The sequence below is a fragment of the Hypanus sabinus genome, chromosome 16 (genome assembly GCF_030144855.1).
Source record: "Hypanus sabinus isolate sHypSab1 chromosome 16, sHypSab1.hap1, whole genome shotgun sequence".
Lineage (NCBI taxonomy): Eukaryota > Metazoa > Chordata > Chondrichthyes > Myliobatiformes > Dasyatidae > Hypanus > Hypanus sabinus.
Window position 1 is genome coordinate 66957020 of NC_082721.1, and position 21399 is coordinate 66978418.

Here is a 21399-nt window from a genome sequence, read left to right on the forward strand (position 1 = left end):
TTATCAATCACTTTACCCTCTCGATATCAGCTCTGCTAGATAAGCATATCTGCCCTATCAACGTCTTTCATAAGCTTAAAGGCATCCACTGGATCTGATGAGGTGAAGCAAGGCCATTGAGTTTACACCAGCTGTCAAGATCCCACTTATACAGAGGCTACACAAATCCCACTTCATTCTTTCCACTTTCCTCTACCCATTGTCTACCTCTCCCACGCCTGATTCCAACACACCTCTACACACGGGCGGTTCTTAAAGCTCACCACGTGGGTTTCCTCAAGGTGCTTTGGTTTCCTCCCACAGTCCAAAGACCTACCAACTGGTAGGTTAATTGGTCATTGTAAGTGGTCCTGTGATTACATTGGGGAATTGCTGGGCAGCGTGGCTCAAAGGGCTTATTCTCTTTCTCCCAGTTTCTCCTATCACCTGCCTCCTTGTACTTCTTCCTCCCCTCCTCCCACCTTCCAACTCGGATTTCTCCGCCTTTTTTTCCAGACCTGACAAAGAGTCTCAAGCCAAAATGTTAACTGTTGACTCTTTTCCTCAGATGCTGCCTAAACTGCTGAGTTCCTCCAGCACTCTGTGTGTGTGTGTGTGTGTGTGTGTGTGTGTGTGTGTGTGTGTTGGGCGGGGGGGGGGGGGCTTTGGATTGCCAGCGTCTGCAGATTTTCTCATGTTTGTGAAATTAAAAAATCCCAGGAGATCAGCAATTTTTCAGATACTCAAACCACTCTGGCATCAATAATCATTGAAAGCTCAAAATTAAAAGTAAATTTGTTATCAAAGTATATATCTGTCACTACATACAACCCTGAGATTCATTTTCTTGTGGACATACTCGATAAATCTATAATAGAGTAATAACCATAATAGAATCAAATTGTGTGTTCAGTTAGTGTGCAAAAGACAGCAAGGTGTGCAAATGCAAAAAGTCAAGAAATAGTGATAATAAATAAATAAGCAATAAGTATTGAGAACATGAGATGAAGAGTTCTTGAAAGTGAGTCCATAGGTTGTGGGAACATTTCAGTGATTGGGTAAGTGAAGTTCTCACCTTTGGTTAAAGAGCATGTGGTTGAGGGATTCCACGGTCAAAGTCACTTAGATCACATTTCTTCCCCATTCTCATGTTTGGTCTGAACAATATCATGTTTCAGTTCCCACTCATGTTCGTAAATTCTCCCCGTGACCGCATGGCTCTCCTCCGGGTGCTGCGGTTTCCTCCCACGTCCCAAAGACGTGCAGGTTGGTAGGTTAGATGGGTCACATGGGTGTAATGGGGTGACATTGGTTGTTAGGCCGGAAGGGCCTGTCACCATGCTGGATCTCTAAAATAAAACTTTAAAAAAAAGAAATCTGTTTGCGATTTGTGTAAATGGCCGGTTGATGGTCCATAGGTTGAGGAGCCTGTTTCTGTACCTGTCTATGGCTCTGTAACTGCTAGCCAGCAATGATGGTTCTTGCCCTTCAATCACAATGTTTGTACAGAACACAACGCCAAGTTAAACCAAGACCTCTGTAAGAGAACTTGCCACAGACCCTGCCCCCCTTTTAGCTTTAATGCATATTCTCTAGCTCTGTGATCCCTGTGCTGTGTGACTGCGACGCTGCAGCTAGTGGGCTTTGCATTGCACCTGTGCATACACGTGCATGTGACAATAAACTGAAGTTTCACTTCAAAAGAGCATCAAAACAGAATGAATACGAACGGCTACAGGACTATCCCTTGGACAGATTAGTAGCTGCTAATCAGGCTCAGACACAAGCTAAGTTTTTCAATGGAAAAAGAGCAGGAGAGGAATGTAAAATTAGTGAGTTATGGCCAGTCTGACATCTGGCAAGAAGATCATATCCCACAGGGCCTCACACTGTGCTCTATTTATAGATAAGTGTTAAAGGTTAATTAAGCAAAGGTGTAAAAATGTTGGGTTTAATGAGGCATGGTGTTCCTTTGTGGGTTGGTTCCAATGGAGCCAGCGGCATAGAAGGTGCTAATTAATTTAGGAAGATATGAAGGGATTTGGAATTTATTTTGCGGTATGTTTCTCTCTGCTCCTAGATCGGGGAGTGAAAGCGGCTCTCTTCAGCTGTCAATGGGTTAACTTGATGCCCAAATTGAACAGCAGCAGTTAAAGAGAAGAGAGGTTTTAATGATAGCTCGTCAACATTTAGGGTGCCGCGCTGTACTGTAGCAGTACAGCCCAGGGCGTCAGGTTTCAGAGTTCAGTTCTGGCGTCCTCTGTAATGACACTTGTACATTTTTCCCACGAGAACGTGGTTTCCTCCGGTTGTTCCAGTTTCCTCCCACAGTCCAAAGACATCCCTGTTCATAGGTTTATTGGTCACTGTAAATTGTCCTGTGATTAGGCTGGGGTTAAGTAGGTGGGCTGCAGGTGGTGAGCTTGTTTAGCTGGAAGGGCCTGTTCTGCACCTTATCCCCAAATACATAAACTAGAATTAAAACACTTATGCTGGAAAAAATGCAAAAACAGCAAATACTGGAAACACTCAGCAGGTCAGGCAGCATCTGCGGAGAATGAAACACAAGTTAACACTTCAGGTCAAAGAGTCTTCATCAATAAGAATCACGATTATTTATCATAGAACATAGAAAGAGCTCCTTGGACCCACAGTGGTGTGCCAAACCAATTAAATTAGTAATCTAATAACCAACTCAGCTAATCACTTCTGTATACACGATGTCCATATCCTTCCATTCTTCTCACAGTTCTGTGTCTATCTCAATGTCTATTAAAAGTCCCGAATGTATCTGCCTGTATTACCACCCCAGGCAGCACTTTCCAGGCACCCACTACTCTCATTGTTTTAAAAAAACAACTTGCCCCTCACACGTCTACTTTGAAATTACCCCCTTCACGTTAAACGCATGCCCTCTGGTATTAGACATTTCACCCCTAGGAAAAAGATACTATCTGTTTACTCTGTCTGTGCCTCTCATAATTCTTGTAAACGTGTATCAGATCTCCCCTCAGCCTCTGCTGCCGCAGAGAAAACAACCAAGTTTGTTCAACCTCTTGGATGAAATGTACCCATTGGAATATAGAGTGAAATCTGTCATTTGCATTAACGATCAACGAACCCGAGAGTGTGCTGGGGACAGCCTGCAAGAGTGGGCACACATTCCAGCGTCAAGAAAAGTTTACTTTAAGTCGCAGGGTGTGGGTGAATGGCGGGGGAATATTTCAAGAGGATGAGGTCAGGATTATCGTGGTAATCTGGTGTTGGTGAAGCCGTCCTTATGAGTTGCTGATGTAGCCAATGTACTAAAAAGGAAACAATTATCTGGGTCACCGATATACTGTTGTTTGCTTCTTCTCTGTGCTGGGTAATAGCGATTTCACAGGGTTTATCCCTTAATATTTTACAATTAGACAATTGCTTCAGACTAGCAACTGTAAGCAAAGAAGAAGCACAAAAATAGAAAGGTTACCCATATGAGAATGGGTAAGGTTAGTTAGGTTTGGACAGACATAGGAGCAGAGTAAAGCCATTCGGTTCATTGAGTCTGCTGATTTTCCCACTCAACCTCGTTCTCCTGCCTTCTCCCTGTAACCTTTGACACCCTTGCTAATTAAGAACCTACCAACTTCCATTTTAAATATACCCAATGACTTGGCCTCCACAGCTCTCTGTGGCACTGAATTCCACAGATTCACCACCCTGTGGCGGAAGGAATTCTACTTCAGCTCTGTTCTAAATCTCTCTATTCTGAGACTGTGCCTTCTGGTCCTAGACTGCCTCACTATTGGAAACGCACTCTCCACATCCACTCTATTTCAGCCTTTCAGTATTAGGTATGTTTCAATGAGAATGCCCCTCATTCTTCTAAACGGCAGCAAGTACAGGCTCAGAGCCAGTAAACACTCCTCTTCATCCCTGGGATCATTTTCATAAACCTCCTCCAGCTCCTTAAATGGGCCATGATTGAACCCATGGGTATTGGGAGAGGGAGTTTCCATCTATGGGAGCAGAGAGAAGAAATTGACAAATCAATTACAAATCTCTTCATATTTTCCAGCATATAACTCAATTAGTGATGTGTTCCAAAGATCTATAAAGCTGCACCTATCTGATGTTTTTCACTCCTCGGGATCCCAATCCATTTCAAAGCAAATTAATTACACTAGCACGAGGTTGTAATGTAGGAATACAACAGCTCTCACAGGCAGCAATGTGCTAAGGGGAAGACACAAGATGCTAGAAATCTTGGACAACACACACAAAATGGTGGAGGAACTCAGTAGGTCACGCACCATCTATTGTGGGGAGGGTGGGGGACGAAGAACAGCTATGCTCTTTGGTAGGAGCTGAAGAATAAATATTGGCTCAGGTTTCAGGGCCAAGGAACTGCTCCTCTTTGAAGTGGTGTCTTGAAAACATTAAACTGCACGTCAGGGTGGACTGGGCCTCAGTTTACATCTGAAAGATGACACTTAACTCACGTACTCAGCTCTCTGGCATGAGAGCTGAACCCACAGCCACCTTGCACTGATGTGAGGACTAGACCCACCGAATAACCTCTGACCCCCATAAAGTCAACAAACTATGATTTTATTGTTCTCCATTTTTACCCCATGTTGAAGTTTTCCTCACCAAGCTACTGAACATATCAAACTGATGCAGATAGGGTTAAATATTTCCTATCAGGAAGCTCATGTTAATGGCCTAATTGTTGGCAGCGCATTGAGAATGTTTAAGAGAAACTTATAAATCAAATCCATCATGTAACGTAACTTCCCATTCTGCACTCAGAAAAGCAGCCAACATAATCCAGGGCTACTTTACAGCCTGGTCTTTTTCCATTTCTCCTCTCTCTCGACGGGCATAAAATACAAAGGCTTAAAGACACTTCTATCTCACTGATCGGACTCTTGAATAGACCTCATGCACTAAAAGGTGAATCCTTGATCTCCCAATTTACCTCCTCATGTCCTTTGCTCTTCATTTGCCCACTTGCACTTCCTCTCTAACTACAACACGATATTTTGCATTCTGCTTTCTTTTTACCATGTCATTGTGATAGCATGTGGCTGGATCTGTCTGGAGCAAAGCTCAAAGTACATTAATTATCAAAGTATGTATACCCTATACAAACCCTGAGGTTCGTCTTCTTGCAAAGAAACACAATAAGAATCCACGAAAGAAAGCCGACGCAACAAAGACTGTCAAAAATCCAGTGTCTTTAAAAAAAAAAGAACAGATCGTGCAAACAATAAAAAAGTAAATGGTTAATACAGGATGCTGCAATGCCAGGTCGTACAGTCAGTTTAAAAACTCAACTCCCAAAGGGAAATTACAGGCTGCAGATTACAGTGATTGTAGTCCAGAAAACGTATACTTAATAAAATAGTAGTTTTCTTTGCTGCCCGCAAAATGTTGCTTTGTTTCTCTAGCACCAACTTTGTCAGAATTGTCCCTGTCAAACTTTTCACAGTATATGACAATCATACGCTAAACCAAACCAATAACAGGTGTCCCCGATTGTTCTCCTCCCACCTTCTTATTCCAGCTTCCACCCCTTTTCTTTCCAGACCTGATGAAGGGTCTTGGCCTGGAATGTCAACTCTTTATTCCCTTCCATCAATGCTGCCTGGTTTGCTGAGTCCTTCCACCATCTTGGGTTTGTTGTTCAAGAGAGGAGCTTGTCGGTTTTCAAGGTAGAGCTGGGGGGTGGGGGATGCAATTTAGGAGCTTGGTAAAGACTAGCAATACATCGGTAGTCAACAAATTAGTTGATTTTTTTGGGCCCTTTATCTAAGAAAGGATGGTGCTGGCATTGGAGAGAGTCCAGAGGAGGTTCATGAGAATGATCCCAAGAATGAAAGGATTAACGTATGAGGAGCATTTGATGGCTCTGGACCTGTACTCACTGGAGTTTAGACAAATTGGGGCAGGGTGTGGGGAGAGATCTAATTGAAATATGAAATATTGAAAGGCCTAGATGGAGTGGACTTGCAGAGGATGTTTTTCGTAGTGGAGCACAGCCTCAGAGTAGAAGGACATCCCTTTAGACAGAGATGGAAATGAATTTCTTTAGCCAGAGAGTGGTAAATCTGGTGAATACATTGTGGAGGCCAAATCATTGGGTGTATAGAGCTGAGGTGATAAGTTCTTGATTAGTAAGGGTGTATACATTTATGGGGAGAAGGCAGGAGAATGGAATTGAGAGGGTAATAAATCAGCCATGATCAAATGGCAGAGCGGACTCGATGGGCTGAAGGGCCTAATTCTGTTCTTGTGTCTTATGGCATTATGATCTAATTAGAATCATTGATGGGATTGAATTTGGTGAATAAACCATGTGATTATTGGACTTAGAAGTAATGATATTATAAATCTCTTCTCTTCCAGCTGTCAAGGTCATTTATAAGACAGTTTGCAAGAGGGCACAGTTGTTGCATCAGTTCAATGGAGAAAAACAGTCATCAGGAATTAATACAATGGGACGAAGAGCTGCAGACCAACATCAACAAGGGGTTTTGCAGCCCCGATGACGTGTTGAATCTGTCCGGAGATCAAGTCATCAACACTAGACTTCTGCAACGTAATCCGGAAGGGGAGAGCGGTGCCAGTTTGCACGTAAGGGGCATGGGGGAGACACGTGGTGGAACCACCTGTCTTCCAGAGTGTGAACAGTCCCTTGAGGGTGTCCCAGCACTGCTGAGGACTCCGCCAGGCTCAAGACCCAGGGTGGAATTTGAGAGCCAGTACTCGGACTGCCCTAGCTATAAGCCAATGAGTCCATTAGAACGACAGGTCCATGTTGGACACAAGGAGCAAATTCACACTGATCCAGAGCCTGGGAGAACCAAACTTGGACCCGCTCCAACACACCCCATGTTAAACGAGAACTTGACTTCTGGCCCAAACCAATGTGGCCAATCAAGTTCTTTCTCCACTTGTCTGCCGGAGAATATCTTGGACGGAATAAATCTGAACATGTCAGAGGTGGGAGGTAAGGAGTTGTTGGCAACCTACATGCAAGATGAACAGGACATGCACACGTTAAATACAGTTCGTGGCACTGCTGTGGATGGGATATTGTATAGGTTTGATCTGTCTTGTGAGAGAGAGGGAAGCCAGTACACACCGCTGGATCAGATGACCTACGAGTATGATGTAGCCTGCGGAGAGGAGGTGCAGTATACTTCCTTGGATCCGGTCTCTTACAGCTTCGATGTGTCTTGTGAGCCCGGAGAAGACATGGATACTTCTGTCAATCCAATGTCCTATGAGTTTGAAGTTGCTTGTGCAGGAGACGATGAGGAAATGGGGTGCTTTAATCAAGGTTCTCTTGGCGATGGCAAGGAAGATGCTGCGTTGTCAGCTGACAGTGGCGGAAAGGCGAGTAGTGACTCGCACAGCGCTCTCTGCTCTTGGCCTGAAACAGAGCTTGTCACCAGTCCTCTCGAGCATCAAAGTAACGTGGAGAGTTCCTCCAGCATTACGTCTGAAAGGGATGAAAGCGGCTCCAAGGTCATGGCTGCGAATGAGATTTCCGTCATTATGTCCCGAGACCAGGCATTGCCGGTGATGGAGGTCCATCAGACAGATCGAACTCTGTCGAGTCTGGGCGCAGGTAATAGTGCTAAGTCAGAGAGACCCAGTGCAGAATTTAAAACACCCCAGGTACTAGTATTGGTTCATTATTGGCATACATATGTACCAAGATAGAATGAAAAGCTTGTCTTGCATACAGTCTATTCCTCTGCTGATTTCCTCCAGCATTGTGCTTGTGTTGTTTCGCATTCTGTTCATACAAATCAGAATCATTACATCGTACATCGAGGTAGAACAACGCAGAATAAAATATAAAAGCTACTGAGAAAGTGCATAATGTCCATAGTGAAGAGTCCAAATTATTGTATAGGAAGCCATTCAGTAGTATAACAGTGGGATAGAAGCTGCCCCTGAGCCTGATGACGTGCTTTCGGGCTTTCTTTTGCCCATTGGGAGACGGGAGTATAGAGTCTGGGGTAGGTGGGGTCTTTGATTATGCTGGCTGCTTTACTGAGGCAGGGAGAAATATAGACAGTTCGTGGAGGGGAGGCTGGTTTGCACGATGTGTTGAGCTGTGTCCACAACTTTCTGCCGTTTCTTGCAGAGCAGTTGCATCGACAAAAATTGGCCAAGAACAAAAGGAGAAACCACACTGATCCTAAATAAATTTTAGAATGTTAAACAAAAATATAAAGAAGGAGAAGGTCAGGCCATGACCTGGAATTGGAGTGAGGATTCTGGGGAATACCTAGTAAAGGTATTACTTGACCATTACATCAATGTGGTTGGACGACAACAGGTTGTCGGTAATGTTCATTCCCAGGAACCTAAAGCTCTCAACCCTCAAGGTCAAAAAGCTATTCCAGAAAATGCTTCTGCACAACTTAGTGAAGCGATTTCCAACACTGGCAAGAAAATGTTGGTAAACCTCAGTGTTGATGAGGATTTGCTGTTTTTTGTAGAGGTTCTCTCTCCACAGATGCTGCCTAGCCTGCTGAGCTTTCCGACATCTTCTGTTTTTGTTTCATAATGCCATAGAACTGTAAGACCTCGGAGCAGAATTAGGCCATTCGGTCTATTGAGTCTGGTCTGCCATTCCATCATGGCTGATTTATTATCCCTCTCAACCCCATTCTCTTGCCTTCATCCTGTAATCAACAACCTGACTAATCAACAACCACTACTTTAAATATACCCAATAACTTGGCATCCATGGCAATTAATTCCACAGATTCACCACCCTCTGGTTAAAGAAATCACTCCTCACCTCTGTTCTAAAGGGTTGTCCTTGTATTTTGAGACTGTGCGCTCTGGTCCTATGTTCCCCCAATATTCTATCTAGTCCTTTCAATATTCAATAGGTTCCAATGAAATCCCCCACCCCCACCATTCTTCGAAAGAATGAGTTTCAGATTTACAGCATTGGCATTTTGTTTTGATGTGTGACACAGAATTTAATCTGTTCGCGTATTTTTAAACAAACACTTTAAATGCATCTTGAATTTAACAATGAGTATGCTTGATGCTGGCATTAAAATTGGGAATATATTCCTCTTCATTTAGAAAAGAATTGTTTGCTGATAGTTTCCTGTGCGTTACTTCTTGCTGGAATATTGCAAAATACTTCCTTATCAGAGTCCTGATGAAGGGTCTCAGTCCGAAATGTTGACTATTTATTCCCCTCCGTAGTTGCTGCCTCGCCTGCTGAGCTCCTCCAGCATTTTGTGCTTGCTCATGTGCTCTTTAAACACAGAGGCTCCGGCTCTGTGGACGTTCGTGACTGAGAGTTCCACTATGCCGAAGTAGTGAAATTGTTCCTGGCATCTCCAAGCTTCAATGCCTGAAACATCAGAGATCAAAACAGTTCTTTCTGCATATTTCTCGCCAACAATCAGTAACAAAAAACACTGCTTTTTCGAGCACAAACACACACAACTAATACGATTTTAAAACTATTTGCATTAAGCTGGGAGTAGAGTATAACAGCCACACAAGTAGTGTACGTGACTGCCGCTGGCTGGATACTGTTCAACAACAGTCTCCTGTCACAATTAAGTGGCAGAGTGTCCCAAATAAACGAAGAGAATCCCAGCTATTTTCTCTTTTTTTTATTTTTTAAGATTTGTCCCAAATGGGCCACTGCCCCACTTAGCCGATGGCCCAATTAATTGGAATTCACTGTACATGTAAATGTATATGGCGAATAAAATTGATCGTTGATCCATGATATTGGGATACTGATACAGCAGAATCACATCAATAGATTACTCACAACAAATCGAAAACTTCCTACAACATTAATATTATTTTGTACCTGTTGCTGAGTCAAGTCAACCCAGTGCAAGGATTGAATTAAACTTGGTAGATTTGGAGTTCTCTGTCATGTGTTGCACGTCTCTAGAGCTACTGTGAGAAGTGGACTTGAAGAATTTTTCCATGTTTTGAGAGGGTATGATAAGCATTAGTTCGATGTGCACTTGCCGAGGGTGGAAATTGCATCATTGCATCCTGAAAGTGTGAAGAAACATTTTCTAGAATAGTTTTTCAATTTATTTGATTGGGGGGGTTGGTCTTTGTGGGGTTTCTTTGCCTCTTCCAGAGCATAGGAGTGGTGAGCCTGGGGGTAACTTAGTGAATTGTCCTGAGAGTAAGTGTGTGTGTGTGGGGGGGGGGCGGGGGGTGGTGGTGGTGTATGTGTCAGGCTTAATGGCCCAGCTGGTCTCTTAAAATCAAGTCTAGAGTCATGTGCACAAGTACAAGGAAAAACTTACAGCAGCATCACAGGCAAATACTCTTATGGCCACCTGTACACCAGTTTGTTAATGCAACTATTTAATCAGCCAATCATGTGGCAGCAACTCAGTGCAAACACGGTCAAAAGATTCATTTGTTGTTCAAACCAAACATCAGAGTGGGGGGAAGAAATGTGATCTAAATGACTGACTGTGGAATGATTGTTGGAGCCAGACGGGGTGGTTTGAGGATCTCAGAAACTGCTGATCTCCTGGGATTTTCACACACAATAGTCTCTAGAATTTACAGAGAGTGGTGCAAAAAACTAAAAAACATGCAGTGAACGGTAGTTCTGTAGGCGCAAGTGCCTTGTTAAGGAGAGAGGTCAGAGGAGAACAGTGAAACTGGTTCAAGGTGACAGTAACTCAAATAACCAGGCATTACAACAGTGGTGTGTAGAGGCACATCTATCAGCATCAGACCTCAAAGTGGATGAGCTACAGCAGCAAAGGAACATACACTTAGTGGCGACATTATTGGTTACAGGAGATACCTTATAAAGTGGCTACTGACTGCGGGTTCAGGCAACACACAGAACTTAAATTATATAAAGGTTGTTGGCTGCAGTCTACTTTCACTGCAGGACTTGTATGTGTCCTGGGCAGAGTAAAATCATTGCTGGCTCTACCCACCCTGCAAACTGCCTTTTCCAAAAACTCCCTTCTAAAAAGTGCTATAGGGCCATTAAAATAAAAACTTCATCCTGTCTTAAAGGTTTCTTCCCCTGGGCAGTTAACTTGATCAACTAGTTCACTTAGCTCCCTACCCGCCTCTATCTGTTACCCTGACCCTGCACTGTAAACACTTCAAACCATTGTTTATATTGTACATACATGCTGGAATTTACGTATTTATGCACATTTTATCCAATATCTGTACATTAACCTCTAAATTATTTTTATATAATTCGTTATTCTTTATAATTGTTGAATATTGTTTTGTGTTGCATGTCGTGCCCAGACCAACACACTACAGTAAATTCCGATTACATGTAAATATATATGGCGAATAAATTAATACAAATTATATAAGTTTTTTTTTAAACTGTGCAAAACCAGGCATAGTGCAAAGAAAACCACAATCAGAGGCAAGTCCATGGTAGTGTAAAAAGTATTGTTCCATAGTGTTCAGTTGCTGAGGTAGGGTTAGGGTTGTACAGGTTAGTTCAACAACCTGATGGTTGTATGAAAGTACGCAGCTGTGGCTGAACCTGGTGTTTTGGGACTTCAGGGAAGCAGCAGTGAGAAGAGGGTATGACCCGGATGGTGAGGATCATTGATGACAGAGGCCAGCTTTGTTGCCATTGTAGTGATACATTAATAAAAGCTTTGGCTAGCGTGTGGTTTCCAGGGTTACTGTGTCTCCAGCACTTAGGTTTCAGCTTGTAACCTGACAGTCGCTACAAGACATCCTGCTGAATGTGTGGCCCAGTTACCGTTGTATCAAATGTCAGCATTCCTCAAACTGCTACTTGCTCTGAATGAAATATTGTTGCAAAGTCTCCTTTCTCTGAAGAGCCAGCAACCACCCACGTGGGTTCTTTCTGCTGCAGTTACAATGTTTCCAGTGTACAGTGTGCAACCCCGGAACAACTGAGTCAGCAGGGCAGATAACAGTTTCAAATTGTAAATGGGCACTGCGCTGACTTCCGGCTCTCGCAGTCCACTCCTCTGAGCATCTCACCTGGAAAATTGGAGCTTTGTTTGTGTCTGGTTCCCAGGGTGCAGAGGAAAACATAAAACACAAGAGATTCTGCAGATGTTGAAAGTCCAGAGCAACACACACAAAATGCTGGGATAACTCAGCAGCAGGTCAGGCAGCGTCAATAAATAGTTGGCGTATTGGGCCAAAACCCTTCACCAGGACTGACAGGGAGGGAGAGAAGCCAGAGCAAGAAAGTGGGGGTATGGGGAGGAGTACAAGCTGGCAGATGATTAGTAAAGCCAGCCGAGGGGGAAGGTGTGTGGGCGAAGTGATAGGAGAAGGTAAAGGTAAGCTGCAAGATGATAGGTGAAGAAGAAATCTGATAGGAAAGGAGAGTGGGCCATTGGCACTATTCCCTCTAAGCTGTGTGGGTGCTCAGCAGTGCAGTAACTGAAATGCTCCCGTGCACGTAGCCTTTGTTACCAAACAACTGGAATTTTCATTTATATAATGTTAATATAGTTGTGAAATACCTTGTAATTATTTCTACATTAATGAATATAATCCATACATTTTCAAAATAATAAATGTAATACAACCTTTACTTTGAAGCATTTTAGAGCTTCAATGTATTTACATTGTCAATGTTTCAAGTTACAACATTGTTACAAATTGTAACAATAAACACAGAATGGAAGTTGGTAGCTCATTATTAATAAACTGCCAGCCCACTGAATGCTGACACCATCTCGTCAAAAGATTTTACTTTTGGCATTATGTCTGTCAATCGTTTTGACTGCCTGACATCACTTACCTGCAACAACCTCTCATTTTTTTCCCAGCTACATGGACCAACCATTGTTCTGAGCAGGAACTTTTCCCATGGCCTGAAAACTACACAGCACTTTAGACCATAGGATACAGGAGTAGGATGAGGCCATTTGGCCCATGGTAGGAGACTACTCCACCATTTCATCATGGCCGGTCCAATCTTCTCAGCCCCAATCTTCTGCCTCCTTCCCCCCCACCTCCCCATATCCCTTCATGTCCTGACCAATCAAGGTTCTAACAAACTCTGCCTTAAAATATGTGTAAAGATTTGGATTCCACACCTTCCTGTCACAAATAATTCCACAGATTTATCACTCTCTGGCTAAAGAAATTCCTCCTCATCTCTATTCTAAGAGTCTTAGACTCTCCCACGATAGGGAACATCCTCTCCATATTTACTCTAACAAGGCCTGTCACCATTTGATGGGTTTCAATGAGGTCATCTCTCATTCTTGTGAATTCTAGTGAATACGGGCCCAGAGCAATCAAACGCTCTTCATATGACAAGCTGTTCAATCTTGAAATTATTTTTGTGAACCTCCTCTGAACCCTCTTCAGTTTCAGCACATCCTGTCTAAGATAAGGGGCCCAAAACTACTCACAATATTCCAAGTGAGGCCTCACCAGTGTTTTATAAAGCCTCAACATTACATCCTTGCTTTTATATTCTCGTCCTTTTGAAACGAATGCTAACATCGCATTTGCTTTCCTCACCACAGACTCAACCTGCAAATTAACCTTTAAGGAATCCTGCACGAGGACTCCCAAGTCTCTTTGTATTTTCTCTTCAAATAGTCAACCCTTTCTTCTACCAAAGTGCATGATCATACACTTCCCAACACTGAATACCATCTTCCATTTCTTTACCCATTCTCCTAATCTTACTAAGTCCTTATGTAGCCTCTCTACTTCCTCAAAACCACCCACCCCTGCACCTATCTTCATATTGTCTGCAAACTTTGTAACAAAGCCATCAATTCTATCATCAAAATCATTGGCACGTAACGTAAAAATAATCGGTCCCAATCCTGTGGAACATCACTAGTCACTGCAACCAACCAGAAAAGACTCTCTTTATTCCCACTCTTTGCCTCCTGCCAATCAGCTTCTGCATGGTCCATGCTGGAATCTTTCCTGTAATACCATGGGCTCGTGGCTTGCTAGGCAGCCTCGTGTGGCATCTTATCAAAGGCCTTCTGAAAATCCAAGTACACAACATCAAACAATTCTCCTTTGTCTATTGAGCTTGTTATTTCTTCAAAGAATTCCAACTGGTTTTTCAGGCAAGATCTTCCCTTGAGGAAATGATGCTGACTGTGGTCTATTTTATCAAGTAATGGTAACTTCACACCATGACTCTGACACCTGGAACTCACACCATACTGCTGGAGTCTCCCACAGTGAAGACTAGTGCTTATTCAGTTTGTCCGCCATTTCATTATCCCCTAGTATTACCTCTCCAGCATTGTGTTCCAGCAGTCCAAAACCCACTCTCATCTCTCTGTACACTTGATGTAACTCAAGAAACTTTTGGCATCCTCTTTAATATTACTGGATAGCTTACTTTCGTATTCCATCTTTACCTTCTTAATAACTTTTTTAGTTGCCTTCTGTTGATTTTTAAAAGCTTCGCAATCCTCTAACTTCCTTCAAATTTTTACTCTATTATATGTTGGCTTTCTCTGTGGCTTTTATGTTGGCTCACTCTTGTTAGCCATTGTGTGTCAACTTGCCTTTAGAAAACTTCTTCCTCTTTGGGATGTATATATTCTGTATCTTCCAAATTGCTTCCAGAAATTCCAGCCAGTGCAGCTCTGCCGTCATCCCTACCAATGTTCTTTTCCAATCAATTCTGGCCAACTCCTCTCTCTTTTGCCTCTGTAATCTCTTTTACTCCACTGTAATACTGATATATCTAACTTTATATTCTCCTTCTCAAATTTCAGGGTGAATTTGATCATATTATGATCACTAGCCCCTAAGGGTTCTTTTACCCTTGAGCTCGCTGATCAGTTCCGATTCATTGCAAAACACCTAATCAGAATAGCTGAATCCCTAGTGGGCTCAACCACGAACTGCTCTAAAAAGCCATCTCGCTGGCATTCTAGAAATTCCCCCTCTTGGAATCCAATACCTACCCGATTTTCCCAATCTACTTGCATATCGAAATTCCCCATGACTATTGTAGCATTGTTCTTTTGGCTTGCATTTTCTATGTCCCATTGTAATTTGTAGACCACAAATTAGACCACGTCCTTACTACTGTTTGGGGGTCTGCATACAACTCCCATCAGGGTCTTTTTACCCTCCCAGTTCCTTAGCTCTATCCACAAGGATTCAACACCTTCCAGCCGCTTTCTAATGATTTGATTTCATTTTTACCAGCAGAGTAATGCTGCCTCCTCTGCCTCCTGTCCTTTTGCTACAATGTAAATATTTGGACATTAAGGACCCAGCTATAATCTTCTTTCAGCCATGATTTAGTGATTTCTACAGCATCATACATGCCAGACTGTAACTGTGCTACAAGTTCATGTATCTTATTCCATATACGGTGCACTTTCAGATACAACGCCCTCAGTCCTGTATTCACCCTTTGTGATTTTTCAACCTTTTGCTTTGAAACTCATCCTGTTGACTGCAGTTTTGCCCTATGAACAGCCTCTGCTCACTACACATTGCCTCTGTTTGTAAACCGAAAACCTCACCTTCAGCACTGTCACTCTGATTCTCATCCCCCTGCCAAATTAGTTTCAGCCCACCTGAACAGCCCTAGCCAACTTGCCCGCAAGGATATTAAACCCCCTCTGGTTTGGGTGCAACCCATCCCTTTTGTACAGGTCATACCTTCCCCGGAAGGGATACCAGTGATCCACAAATCTGAACCCCTGCGCCCTACACCAGTTACTTAGCCACGCATTCACCTGGCAAACTGTTCTATTCTTACCATCACTGCCACATGGCCAGAGATTACTACACTTCAGATCCTGTTTCTCATCTTTCTACCTAGCTTCCTAAAATCTCTCTTCAGGACCTCCTCACCTTGTCTACCTATGTGATTGGTGCCAATATGTACCAGGACTTCTGGCTGCTCACACTTACCATTGAGAATCCCATGGACACTATCCAAGATATCCCTGATCCTGGCACCAGGGAGGCAACGCACCATTTGGGTGTCTCTATTGCACCACAGAACCTCGTCTTTGTTTCTCTGACTAGGTAATCTCCTATCAACGGTGCAGTCCTCCTCACCTCTCTGCTCTTCTGAGCCACTGCACCAGATTAAATGCCAGAGACCCGGTCACTGTGGCTCCCCCCGGTAGGTCATCCCCCTCAATCGCAATAGTATCTAAAGCTATATACTTATTGTTGAGGGGAATGGCAACAGTGTGCTCTGCACTGGCTGTGCATTTCCTTGTTTTTTGTAATTTATTTTTTTATTGAAGTTCATCATCGAACAAACATTTCCATAAGATGTATTTCAGATATTGTACATATATATCATATAGTCATATATGCCACAAATCTCTGCATAATATTTATCTGAGGTATACTCTTATAGAAAAGAGAGGGAAGAAAGAACAAGCTAAAGGAGAAAATTATGCACAAGTAGGGAGTGATCTTTTTTTTTACAACTTATTCATTGATTTGTGAGGAAAAAATCAGGCCTGTGAGGTGTTATGTAGTTAAACCATTTTTCCCAGTATGAATCAAATTGTTCCAACTTATGATTAACAGATGCTGTTATCGTCTCCATTTTGTAGATGTCCATTGTAATTTCCATCTATGCATTTAAAGTTGGGCTCTCCTGTGATAACCATTTCCTAGTAAGAGTTTTTTTTAACCAGCCACCAGCAGTATATTCATTAAATATTTATCTCTTTTCAACCATTCTTGAGGTATATACCCAAAATATATTGTCTTACTTTCTAAAGGTATTTCACATTTACAGATGTCTTGTAGGACATTGTGTATCCCACTCCAATAGTCTTTGATAATGGGGCATTCCCAGAAAATATGATAATGGTTTGCATTTTGTTTTCCACAATTTATCCAGCAAACTGGGAGGTTACTATCATAACGGGATTTCTGAGAGGGTGTCATAAAATATCTTATCAAGTTTTTCCATCTGAACTCCCTCCATTTTTGTGAACTGGTACAGTTCCATTGATATCTCCATATTATTGTCCATTCTTCCTCAGATATAATTATTCCTCCTTCCTTCTCCCATTTTGTTTTAATGTATGAAGTCGAATGTGTTTTAAGGTTCGACAAACCCTTATATACACTTGAAATGATTCTACTACTGTTATCTGAATTATATGACAGACAAACATACTTTATTGATCTCGAGGGAAATTGGGTTTCGTTACAGCATCACCAAGAATAGTGAAGAAATATAGCAATATAAAACCATAAATAATTAAATAATAATAAGTTAATTATGCCAAGTGGAAATAAGTCCAGGACCAGCCTATTGGCTCAGGGTGTCTGACACTCCGAGGGAGGAGTTGTAAAGTTTGATGGCCACAGGTAGGAATGATATCCTATGACGCTCAGTGTTACATCTCGGTGGAATGAGTCTCTGGCTGAATGTACTCCTGTGCCTAACCAGTACATTACGGAGTGGATGGGAGACATTGTCCAAGATGGCATGCAACTTAGACAGCATCCTCTTTTCAGACACCACCGTCAGAGAGTCCAGTTCCAACCCCACGACTTCACTGGCCTTTCGAATGAGTTTGTTGATTCTGTTGCTTTTCTAAAGAGCTCTATCAAACATGTTCTTGCCTCAGTTACATTTTTAACTGTCCTAATAACATATTGTCACATCTGTAAGTACCGATAAAAATCTTGTTTTTCTAATAAGTGTTTCTCTTTAAGCATTTCAAAACTGAACAGTGTTCCTTCTTTCATTATGTTGCAAAGAACTGTTATTCCTTTAGCTGTCCAGTCCTTAAATCTAGCATCCAATTTATTTGGTGTAAAATTAGAGTCATATGCACACCGTATAAGAATTGCAATATCTCCCACTAATTTATATTCTTTTATAATAGTTTTCCATATTTTGAGTACATTTCACCCATGGGTTATCAGTAGTATTTATGTACCTTTGTAGGTTGTTATCAGCCAAAATTGCCTGTGTGCAGATGGAAGTATCCCCTTAATGTTTTTCTATTGAGCATCATATGATGGGTTGCACTAACATATCACAGCTCTCAACTGTGCTGCAAAATAATAATCTCTAAGAGAAGGGCGGCCCCATCTCTTCACCCCCCCCCCTTCCTTGCCTAATTGAAAAGTTTTGAGATGAACTCTAGGCCTTACCTTGCCAAATATACCTTGATAACATTTTGTTCCATTCATTGAATTGATTTTGATTAATCTCTATTGGTAGGGTTTGAAAGAGATATAATAGTCTGGGCAGTATTCATTTTAATAGACTCAATCCTTGAACTGAGACAAAAAGGAATTAGGTTCCATCTTGTTATATCTTCCTTAATTTTTTTATATATAGGCTGATAATTGCATTCTGATAATTTTGCCAAATCTTTTGGCATAATGATGCCCAAATATTTGAAAAACTCTGTTTGCCATGCCCAGGGATATCTACTTTCAGTTTTTCTTGGTGGGCTATAGTTATATGAGAGTAATTGGATTTTATCTATGTTGATCTTGTATCCTGATAATTGACCATATTGTTCAAAGGATTGCATTAATTTAGGTAAAGAGTATGTCCTAGATAGATCAAAATGTCATCTGCTTAACAGGCCAATTTATGCTCTGTTCCTTTAATAGTAATTCCCCTGATATCTTCATTTTGTCTGATGTATTGAGCTCATGTTTCCAGATCTAATGCGAAGAGTAGCGGTGACCATGCACAACCCTGTCTCATGCCCCTTTCTAGGGTAAAACTGTTTGATAAATATCCATTAATTTTAATCCTAGCAGTAGGGTTGTCATATAGTGCTGGTATAGTTTTAATAATTGTGTCATGGAGACCAAATCTATGTAAAACTCTGTGAAGAAAATTCCAATTAGCTGAATCAAATGTCTTTTCAGCATCCACGTTTATCATTATTACTTCAATTTTATTTTTTTGTATATGGTCCATAATGTGAAGTGTCCTTCATATATTGTCTTGTGTTTGCTGTTGTTGTATAAAATCTGTCTGATCGTTACATATCAGTTTGAGTAGAAACTCTAATAATCGTTTGGCCATGATGGAGGGAAATAATCTATAATCTACATTAAGAATGGATATTGGTCTAAATGACCCACATTCCATTTTATCCTTGTCTTCTTTCAGTATAGCTGAGATTATCACTTCCTTCCAGCTGGGTGGCATTTGTGCCTTTTTTAGAGCCCATTTCAGTGTGGGGAGTAAGACATGAATTAACTCATTTTTAAATTCTTTGTACCACTCTGCCGTATACCATCTGATCCCGGTGACTTGCTTAATTTAAGCCGACTAATTGCAGCTTTTAGTTCAACTTCAGTTATGTCAGCAGTCATGGTTCTATTTTGTTCTTTGCTTAAAGTGGGTAACTCTAGCGAATTCAGGAAGGTGTCAATTTGGGTTATGTTTCTCCCTGGAACTTTGGAATATAGAGTTTTGTAGAACACTTCGAAAGCTTCTTGAATTTCACTTATCTTTTTTTTTATCATTTTTGTTCTTGGATCCCTAATTCTATGAATTGTATTTTCTGCTATATTTTTTTCAGTTTTCATGCCAGTATTTTCATAGACTTAGATCCTTTTTCATAATATCTCTGTTTCAGAAGCATTAAATTTTTCCCGATTTCTTGCATAGCCAAACTATTAATTTCATTCCTAATTTTTAAAATTTCCTCTATTGTATCCTGTGCCAAATTCAATTTGTTTTTTTTCTTGTTCCTTCTGCCTATTTTGTAATTCCTCTAATGTTTTATTCCTTAATTTTTTCTTATATGAAGATATCGCCATAATTTTCCCTCTTAAAACAGCCTTCAGAGTATCTCATAAAATGGGAGGTGAAACCTCTCTATTATCATTGAATTCTAAGTAAAGACCAATTTCTTTTTTAATTTGTTCCTTAAAGTAGGAATCATTGAGTAGACTTGAATTTAGTTTCCAAATAGTAATCTTTGGTTGTAGGTCAAAATCAACAGATAAATATATAGGTGCATGGTCACATATATCTATTGTCCCAATTCCACAGGTGTTTATTTTGTCTTTGTCTTTTCCAAATGTTATGAAATAGTCTATTCTTGTATATACAGAATGGGGGGAGCAGAATAATGAGTGTAATCCCTTCTGTTGGGGAAAAGGTCCCTCCATATATCAATATACCAATATCCTCAAAAAGTGTATTAACTTTCTTATGTAAGGATTTTATTTCATAGGGTTTTCTATTGGAAGAGTCTAACTTTGGTTGTAATTGTAAATTTAAGTCTCCCCCACCTATCAGGAGATTTTCTGTTTCTGTTACCATAATATTAGTAATTTTCTGAAAGAAACTAATATCACTTACTGGGGGTGCATATATATTCAATAGAGTAACTGAATTTCTGTCTATATTCCCCCTTACCAGAATATATCTGCCCTCCTTGTCTCCCATTGAGAATACTTTTTCAAAATTCAGCTTGCTTCAGGTGAGAATAGCAATTCCTCTCCTATGTCCTGATTTATATGAAGAGAAAAACAAATCAGTGAAGCCCATTCTCTTAGTTTTCAATGCTCATTATCACTTAAGTGAGTTTCCTGTAAATATACTACATGGGCTTGTTCTTTTTTCATTTTGGAAAGAATTTTACTTTTTCCTTAGCCATGTGTATTTATCTGTCAACACATCATTGAAATTAGCAGAATAAAACTTAATCGATCTACTCCTTGAACAAATACAAACCAAGAAATGCGAATAATGAAAAAAAAGTCAGCAAAGGTGCGATTCCAAGGCTGAGGTCTCTAGTGGATGACCCCGGGTTGAGCTGGAGGAAACGTTTAGCTGTGGGGGATAGCCCCTCCTACCTGTGTGTTGAGTGCCCCCATTGCAGAACCCATAAAAGTCAGTGAACAAATCTATATCCATTACACAGAAAAGATGTCCCTGTGTATTACTCCCATATAAATATTCATTCTCATTTAGGTGGGGAAAAAGGAGTAAATGAATGAATAAAAAAGAATAATTGAATAATATAAAATCCCCATTATGGTAAGTATCAACGTCTATTTTTGCTTCTGTTTAGCTTCTCAACACATTTAAAGTTAACCAAACCTTATGGCTCTTCTGGAGGGGGTGAGGGCTGTCTTCGGGAAACTCACAGTCTCTTCCTGATATATTTCTCTGCCTTCCTCCCATCCCCTGCTTTCTCGATTCTCTCACTATTTCCCAAGCAGAGTGGGATAACTGCTCAGCCAGGCTTTCCCTCGGTTTGATCCCGCTGACAGGCAACCCTCTGGCCTTCATGTCTGTATTCGCCTCTTCCACTGTCTGATTTAGTTGGATCCCATCGTCATAAAACACCCGCAGTTTAGCAGGGTACGGAGTTTGGAATTTAATCTTTCCTTGCTTTAATATTTGCTTTACTTCAGAGTATTCTTTACATTTCTACAGGACCGCTGGGGAGT

The 21399-nt window shown here is 41.3% G+C and overlaps 1 protein-coding gene across 1 annotated transcript in view; it reads left to right on the forward strand.

Annotated features, from left to right (window-relative positions):
- The first annotated feature begins 6429 nt into the window (after window positions 1-6429).
- Window positions 6430-21399, forward strand: part of LOC132405910 (uncharacterized) — a 150219-nt gene continuing 135249 nt past the window's right edge. Inside the window, exon 1 of the mRNA XM_059990889.1 lies at window positions 6430-7600. Coding sequence (XP_059846872.1) covers window positions 6430-7600 — 1171 coding nt within the window. The remainder of the gene's footprint in view (window positions 7601-21399) is intronic.